Here is a 9,534-nt window from a genome sequence, read left to right as displayed (position 1 = left end):
TTGCTCATCCAAGAACTTAAGCCGGCTCTTAATGTAAACGTCAGCAGTGAGAAGCTGATACTTTATTAATAAGCTTAGGCTTTTATTGTTTTACTGTTAAGAAACAGATGTTTCTTAATCTCGTTTCCAGACCCCTTATTTACATTTCATATATAGTTTTCAAAAATTGTAACGGTCTTTATTCCACTTTTGAAAATGTATGTTGCGTAGCATACGAAACGTCAAGTTATTAAAATGCGTAAGTTTAATATGTTTATCACCGCTATTTGTGTTTTATTCCTCGTTAGACCACACTGTATTTACTATTTTTCTTATTTATTCAATTTTCAGCAATAGAAATTAGATTAGTCTTTTCTCACGCAAAGCTTATGATTAGTTGATTACAATGACTGGAAAAAAAATTGGGGTGCCCATGCTCGTTGGTGAGCTAGAGCCATTTTTCAACTGACAGAGCTCAATATCAAGGCAAATCCGTCATGTTTCCAATATGCGCGTGGACAAGCGCGCGCTAATGACGCCATAAATTATGCGCAGTAAGGATGCGCAATGTAAATGTGAGGAATGACCTTAAAGCAAAAACATCTCTGTAGAAAGCTTTATCACAGGGAGCCCTCACATCCGTTTAGAACATGAATAAAAGATGAACCTACCTTTATCGCGCGTGTTTTGTGTTTTGTGGCGGCCATTTTGAATTTTTTACGCGCGCGGTGTGCTAGTGCGAGGTCTGGAGCCGAAATTACGGAAGTCTGGGACGGGCGGGAAAATTCGCAAATTCTCGGGGGTAGCCGATCGCTCACCGAGGATAAATAAAGTGACAAGGGATGAAACTTCTGACTAGCTTTCGTCGTATGTCTCTGCCAGTTGGGGGGAACGGAAATAGGATGTGAAAGAGAGACCGGAAGTCAAACTGCGGGTTTCGTGACGTGCGTGGAAAGTGTTGCAACATGGCGGACCAATGGCCTCCTCTTAATGTTGCAAATGTTTTGAAAAATAATTCAGCCAGCGCTATGGAATGTGAAGGAATCAACATTGAGTCGAGAAACAAACTTAAAATAACGGAATGGTGAGTACAAAAGTTCAAGAGGCTTAGTTCGCTACTCGAATTTTAATGAAGATCGATGGTGTACGCGTCAGTCAGGTAGTGAAAAAATTTTTTCTCGACTTAAACTAGGCTGGTTGAAAACTACAGTGAGGCGAATGAAAGAAATTATGTGCCCTGTGCGGAGTTGTACGAAAGATATTTGGCGAATGGTTGGCAGGCGAAAGAAAACTGCCCGGATTTGAAGCCAGTAGATGCGAGTGCATTTGGTCGTGTAATTAGAAAGGTCTTCCCAAATGTCACGAAAACCAAACGAAGAACTGAACGAGGGAATCCAGCTACTCGTGTCTATCTTGGGCTTAAGAAGAATAATTATCCCCTTGTCTGCGACTCTTGTCCACCTGACATTCCATCGTGGTCTTCTTTTGCCCTCAACTACAGTCACCCTGAGTGGTTAAAATCAAATGTCAGTGCGAATGCAGTAGAGTTCATTAGAGTTGTTCCTTTACTATGTAATGACCGTAAAGTTCTGCAAGAAGTTGCTATTTTTAAAGATTGGTCCTTCGAACTGAAAGTTGTGGGAAAGATAGTTTCCAAAGAGAATATCGACTACATTGTATCAGAGCTTTCAAAGAAGAGTTCTCTCGATATTCCTTTTTCTGTGCTTTCTAAAGTAGACATTTGTAAAGGATTTCCTTGCTCGAATGGGGAAATTCTTAAGAGAAGTTCTGTTGAACTAGTAACTGAGAAGTGGATCTTGGACAACAGGGAGATTGTGGAGTTTAGGGTGAGGTCTCCAGAATGCAGCCTTGTCTATGCTCCATCGTCCAAATGTGCAATGTGTGAAAAATGCTATGGTTTAAAAAGATCAACTAGGACAGCTGCTAAGGAGCAAAGTCATGGTCAAGTAGAGAAGGAAAAGAGCAGGAAACCTGAGACCCTTATGTCAAGGGAAGAACTAATTGAAAAACTCCACGACGAGAAGAAAAAACGTGTCAACTTGGAAAGGAGAGAGAAGTATCGTAGAATTGAATTAGAAATGAAAGAATTTGAAGAGTCTGACCACGAGGACTTTGTTTCCTTGTTTAACAATGTAGTAAAAGAAGAGTTACCTGAGGGAATGCGCATATTTTGGGAAGCGCAAGCTGATGCTCTGCACAACAAAGGCCCGACCGGTCACCGATGGCATCCAAAGTAAGTCTGAAATATTTAAGTCTGAGATATTGTAAACAAATAAATAAATAAATAAATAAATAAGTAAATAAATAGAGCAGTTTTCAATTGAGTGTCGTAAAATCAAAACCAAAATAACTACTTACTGATTAGAATAAACAATGAATATCAAACTGTAGTAAAACCAAAACCGCAAACAGAATAATTACCTGATTACTTTTGACACTCAATTAAAAACTGCTCGAAATAATCAATTAAATAATTTACTACATAAACAGATTTATTATGTGAGTGAGAAAATTACTTCATATATTTGTGATTGGCTGAGAGCAGACCAATTTATTGTTAATTTTCAATTTGTACTGCAGTGCAAATTAATGCTATGATACAATCAAAATTTTGTTAGTTATGAAAGCTAAAGCAATTAATAAGTAATTTTATTACACTACTTGTGATATTTGGAATTTTTCCAAATTGCAGCCGTAGTGTGATTACCAAAATTAATTAAAACATCTTAATTGCGCACTTATCCCCAATGGGGCTTTTCAGGAGATGTTTCAATTTTGCAAATTTAAATTAAACTGGCAGCTAAGAATTCTGAAACCCTGAACATGCACATTGTAAAAGTACCAAATAATGTGTTAGAAATATTGCATTCCGCATTGAGTATGTACGTAGAGGATTAAGTCACAACTCATGTGACAGAACTAAAGAAAGCTGCTTCTGGTTGCCTGATCCATTCCCTTGACTTCTAGAAAGCAGTGAAACATCCATTTTCTCATAATTATTTCCTTGGAACTTTTATAAGAATAATTTTTCTATTCCTCTAAATTTATTTAATCAATCTATTATTTCGACCCATCCATCTTAACAAAACTGTAACAAGCAAGGTTTGACTGTAAACTCACCCTAGATGTAGCTCAATATAATTTGGCAAATAGCAAGCCGTTACTCTTTCTTGCAGAGTAATCAGTTTGTGTCTGTCAATATGGCGCAGAAGTCCCAAAGCCTATGAAGAACTCCAAAGAAGTGGAATGTTGAAGCTTCCTTCTGGAAGGCTGTTACAGTACCACAAAAATATAACCAGTCAAGAACCTGGTTGTAATGAAGATGTTCTCCAGTGGATGGTTCATGAGGCAGAGAATAAAAATATTGGCGCAGCAGGGAAAACTGGAGGTGTTATTCTAGATGAAATGGCAATACAGGTGTTATTTCCTGGCAATTTTTGCAATTATCGTGATCACAGTTATATTGTTTCTGATGTTACTGAAATGTTCTTTACTAACCATGATTTATTGGCGATAAATAAATAATAAAAGTGGTTTTCAATTGAGTGTCGTAAAACCAAAACCAAACCACCAAGTATGTATTAATTTGACTGATTATACTTTCAAAACTCAATTAAGAATATTGTTCTTAAGTGCTAATTGAAGTTATGAATAAGTAAACAAAGCTATTGTTATCAAGTTTTAACCATTTCATATTCTGTTGTCATTAGGAGGACCTTCAGATGAAATCTTTTAATGGCAAGTGGCAGTTGGTTGGGCTTGTTGAGCTTGGATCTGAATATGATGACATGAACTTGATTCAAACAGGTAAGAAATTTAATAGCCCTTTTCACAGAACTTTATTGTTGCTCATTTGCATTAAGTCAATAAAATTTAGCATGTATGTGAAGCAATTTCACTCTATTCACTGAACATAATTTCAGAGCTATGCATGTTCCTACGTGTATCCCAATGTAATTTAATTCAAGTACAGCTGAGAGCAGCCTATTAAAGTGAAAATTGATTCAGAATTATACATCACAAAATTTCTACATTTCTTATACTTCTAATTTATCAACGAATGGGAAACATTGTAATGATGCATTAATTATTGTGTGTTAATTGGTAGTACTATGCCTATTGCAGGTGAGACTAAAGTGCAAACAGCAACACATGCTGTCCAATTTGTTTACCTAGGAAACACTGGTTTTCGTTTCCCTATTGTTCATTATCCGACTCGTGAAGTTGACCCAGCAACTCTGTACATCAAATTCTGGGAGACTGTTGGGTGGTTGGAAATGGCAGGATTTAGTGTCATCTATGGCTGCTGTGATGGAGGTCAGGCAAACCGTTCATTCATACAAATGCACTTCAAAGGAAAGGATGCTGTAAAGGAGAAATACGCCACGACAAATATCCACACTGGACAACCTCTTGTATTTTTTCTAGATTCTTCAGTAAGTTGAACAAAATGTTTTAACAACAGTAACAATTATTTACATTAAGCAGTGCTCTAATTTGTGAAGTGTGTACAATTGCAATAATAAAATTATCTTCAATTATATACTACAGCATGTACTTCACAGCGTTGAAAAAGGACATAATGAAAGTTACAAGAACCTCTGCATTCAAGAGTGTTCAATGTTCTTTATTTGCTTATTACTCAATATTTAATAGAGACAAGTTCATAAATTCCAAATCATTAATTAAATTACTTTCCTTTACCATAATATTTCAAATCAATTTTTTACGAAATGCCAAAACAATTTGAATGTCCTGCCCCAAAGGGTAGGGTTTTTGAGCCCTTTTAGGCTTAAATAGGGCATGGCTTTTGCAATCTAGTCTTGATATCGGTATGTCTTTAAAAAGAAGCTACCTTTCCATCATTATTGGAAAGACCATCAACAAAAGCCCTTCACAAATTATCTTTAACATTGGTCTGAACTAGGGAACTAAGTATATTAAAAAGGTCTGAAACAGGGTATTGATTAGTAAGGGTCAGGTAACAAATAGGGTATCAGATTTTTTATCAGGTCATAAATAGGGGAGGGAAAATTGCTGATTTAGGTCGTTAATAGGGTAAGGGTTTTGGGAAGCGTGCTGCACACCCTCACCCAATTTTTCTGGGTGCCTCACCTCCCCTCCCCCCCTGGGTATGAAGCATAAAGTTAAGTCATTATAACTTTTTAATGAAGACTACTTGTCTCCTACAATAGCACAACTTCAAGAAATTACGAAATAACATTGAGAAGAGCTCCACAAGTGGGACATCACGAAATTTGTTGCTCCATGGAAAGCCGGTGTACTGGTCTCATCTCAAAGAAGCCTACAAATGGGACCAGAATAACCCGTCCCTTAAAATCCACTTGGCTGAAAATGTGCTGAATGATAAAATGTTAGAACTACTTCAGGTACGGTCCCAATAGTATCAGATATCATTACATATAGTTGAATTTTCCAAGTGTTTATTCCTCAGCAAATATTATGCTCTTTCATTTTCTTCTTATTAAAACTATTTCTTATTGTTGGGTTGTTGAGGGGATGACTAACAATACATGACTGAGCAAAAGGTTGCATTAGTATTTGAGAATTTGCAGTGATGAAACTGTGGGCCGCATTAACAATACTCTCGGGTGAAATTCTCCTAAGGTAATGATATCAAAGCTTTGCAATCTCCCACAAGCATCCAATTACTACACACTAGTACGTCAGGCTTTAATAGATAACCACAGAAAATAATTCTAATGAAAGTTAATTTTTTTTTGGATCGAAATACTCCTATTGAACTAGATAACTGTTTCTGATTTTGCAAATTTGTGATCATGAAAACTAATAGAGTAGAAGAATGCACTCCCATATTAATTTTCATTGATGAAATGTAGTTCCATAGAATGGTGAGAGTACTTTAGCTTGATGTCCTCTCAAATAGGCACATCAGAATGATCTCAAGAGGCACAAAAAAGAGTCAACACACCTGGACTCGACTGTGGAACTCCTGCAAATGACCAGCATTTTAGTAAAAAATTTCACAAGTTCACTGCCATATGCAAGCACCGAAGATGAAAGATTCATCGAAAACAGGAGAGTTTTGAAGTGGATTGAAGATTGGGAGGTAGAAGTCAGTGGAAGGGTTGACCTAAATGCATCAGAAAGGACCAAATTAATTTTTTCTGATAAGCTTTTATTTGATTTGAAGTTCATGATTATTGGCTTTGAACAAATTTGCCTCATTTCATTTCAGCTGAACCTTGGTTGCACTATTAAGTCCATGTTTGTAAACAGTGACCTGGTAGAAAACATTTTTTGCCAGATTAGGGGAGGCAATGGGCAAAATAGCAACCCTACCTACTGTCAGTATGGACCAACCATGAACAGCATTCTTCTGGGACAAACATGCTCCACTTCCAAGTCTAACACTGGTAAAACTTCCAGCTTTTCATTTTCTAAGCCAAAAAGGATCAAGTACTGAAACTGAATTATATTTGCTAAACACTAATTTTGGAACCAGTTATTTGCGAAAATTCTTAGGCTACAATAATTTTATCCGGTTCCAGGCTCACGTCAGTGGGAACTATCGAAAAAGCGGGCATGCGACGAGCTGGGTCTGGGAGTGAATCAAAGTGGCTATGAGTCAGTCAACTTGGAAAATGGATCGTCTGTTAACAGTGACAATTTTGATGCCACTGACCTGAGGTTTCAATCCGTAGGTTAAGTAAAATTTAAGGCCCACTGGCAAAAAGCAATTTCAAATTCTCGCGCGCTCATTGGCTAAATTTTATTGTCAGTAATGGACAGACATGAATTTATAATTTATGTGATGCGTCAACGAGCGAGAGCGGACAACTGGACAATTTGTTAAATTGCGTCTGTCCTGTTATTGACAATGAATTTCGTCATAACATCGTCAAAGTAGTTTGCGGATATCGCCTCGTGGATCCACAGCTACTTTGACAGTCTTATGACGAAATTCATGATCAATAACAGGACAGACGCATGAAAAACTGACGTTCATTTGTTAAAGGTAAGAGAACACACGAGGAGATGTAACACCGTTGAAAGCATTCATGAAGTTATTGGTGACTATATTAGTGTCTATATTAGTACGGCTTCTTGTCCAATCAGAAAAGCAAATATAATTGGATTCTCATTTTCATTCCTATTTTTTTTCGTTCTTTATTTTCTCAGGCGATATCAGATTTCTTTGTCTTTCTTTGTTACCTTTTAAGAGACCTTAGAAATTAAAAAATATATATGTCCGACGTAGAGTCATAATACCACAAGGGGAGCATCACGTCTCGACCGCTCAACAAACGTAACTCCCTGTTCGGCGGGTCCTGCTTGGATGGGTTAGGAAATACGAATACCCCGTGTTGTAACAACTTCTCTTTTTTTCCTTTTTTTCTTCCCTTTCCAAGGCAATTTTAGTGGCTGCTGAACTCCCAGTCTTGTGTTATGTCTTTTTTTTTCTATTTATCACATATTTTGTAATAATAAAGTGTATTATCGTTTGTCTCACGATGTAGTCACTTGAGATGTAGATCGCGACGTTTCGACTGCTTACTGCTAGTCTTCGTCATGCGATAAGGTCGACTGATTGCGCGGTATCATTTATATCACAAAGGTCGGATACAGGGCGCCCTGTATCCGCGGTGATTGCTAATCTCTACATGGAGATATTTGAAGAACAAGCAATAGAGTCCGCACCTTGCAAGCCTAAGATCTGGAAACACTACGTCGATGATACTTTCACCATCCTGGATCGGGATAGAGTTGACGTCTTCCTGCAACACCTGAACAGTCAACAACCATCAATCCGTTTCACCATGGAGATCGAGAACAACAACAAGATCGACTTTCTCGACACGTCAGTTTACAGAGAACCTGATGGCCGCCTTACCACCAGTGTCTACAGGAAACCAACACATACTGATCAGTACCTAGCGTATGATTCACACCACCCTCAGTCAGTAAAGCGCGGTATTGTGAAGTGTCTGTACGACCGGGCTAAACGTCTCGTCACCAAACCATCAATAATCGCTGGAGAGAAGAAACATCTGTCATCTGTACTTGTTTCTAACGGATATCCCTCCTCTTTTGTACAGAAGATCACAAAGGCACGAACAGCCCCAAGAAGAGAGCCTGTCGCGGAATTCAAATTCACCGCCGTTTTACCTTATGTCCAAGGAGTTTCGGAGTCTCTCCGCCGCTGCCTAGAACAACAAGGCATTCGCACCGTCTTTAAGTCCGACACGACATTTCGGTCACACTTAGTGCAACCAAAGGACACCGTCAACCCGGCTAAACAAGATGGTGTTGTCTACAGGATTCCCTGTGAGTGCGGCAAAGTCTACATCGGGGAAACAGGGAGATCTATGCAGGAGAGGATCAAAGAACACGACAGGGATATACGACTCGCCCATACCCAGACCTCCGCCGTTTCTGAACACACCCACGAGACCGGCCACTATTCTATCTGGAATGAGGTCAAGTTTATTGATCGAGATCCTCACTGGTACACACGTAGGGTCAAGGAAGCTATTCACATAAGACTTCACCCTAACAACATCAACAGGGATAGTGGAATTGAAATTCCTGAAGCATGGATACCCACGATCAAGAAACACAACAACAGGAGAACGGTACAACAGCGGACCACTGAGGGAACAGCTACTCGCCGGAACAATGGAACAATAGGAGGATCGAAATGCACCAATCACAGCCGACCTTTGTGATATAAATGATACCGTGCAATCAGTCGACCTTATCGCCTGAAGAAGACTAGCAGTAAGCAGTCGAAACGTCGCGATCTACATCTCAAGTGACTACATCGTGAGACAAACGATAATACACTTTATTATTGCATCCACCACGATGAATAACAACAACCTTTTCCTCCACATATTTTGTTTAGATCATTTGGCCATGTCCGTGTTCATCTTTGAAGTGTTATAACTAATAGTTCTAATTCTCCTCAGTTCTCTTGTCTGTTGATCATCCAAAACTTTTAATCCAGGCTTGAATCATAATTTGAAAATTCATTCAGCTCGTCAATTTCGCGCCGTGAGCTTGGAACAGCCTACAATAATTGCGTTCACTAAGTGTAACGCAGTCCTAACCCAGTCTGTATCGAGAATCTATCGGACGAATTTGTTCGCCGATTCCCCCCCACCCCCACGCCCCCTCCTCCACACAAGGGGCAAGTTACGGTGGCCGATCTCTTGTGTGAGATGTTAACAGTTTGTACATAGTTTTTCCCCAGCTGACCGGCGCGTTTTCGGACGGATCACCTCTTCGGAGGTGGGACATGGTAAGCTGGGGTATACTCCCCTCACCAAGCACACGTCAACGCACACGCAATGTTGTACCAAGCCTACTTGTCTCCCTCGTATCCTCTCCACGTAAAACGCACACACTAACAACGTTAAAAGTTTGGGCGTCCTCCACTAGGGAGTGACACGTCCCGCCTGTAAATTTTAAGAAGAAATAATTTTTATTAGTTCCTATCCTAGTCTTACCTAGTTATTCCGTGTTCTCATGTTCCAGTACACGAGAAAG

General features: G+C 39.1%; 1 protein-coding gene across 1 annotated transcript; it reads left to right on the top strand.

Moving 5' to 3' along the window:
- LOC149113461 (uncharacterized) lies at window positions 1-7,132 on the top strand. The gene is made up of 7 exons (XM_089288323.1): window positions 1-1,063; window positions 1,172-2,233; window positions 3,177-3,417; window positions 3,711-3,807; window positions 4,126-4,436; window positions 5,196-5,390; window positions 5,909-7,132. The coding sequence occupies exons 1-7, from the start codon at window positions 945-947 to the stop codon at window positions 6,446-6,448; spliced, it is 2,565 nt and encodes an 854-aa protein (XP_089144449.1). The 5' UTR covers window positions 1-944; the 3' UTR covers window positions 6,449-7,132.
- The last annotated feature ends 2,402 nt before the right edge of the window (window positions 7,133-9,534 follow it).

The sequence above is a fragment of the Orbicella faveolata genome, unplaced genomic scaffold (assembly GCF_042242905.1).
Source record: "Orbicella faveolata isolate gen_17 unplaced genomic scaffold, um_ofav_v1 contig_15, whole genome shotgun sequence".
Taxonomy (NCBI): Eukaryota; Metazoa; Cnidaria; class Anthozoa; order Scleractinia; family Merulinidae; genus Orbicella; species Orbicella faveolata.
This window is presented reverse-complemented; position numbering and strand designations above follow the sequence as displayed.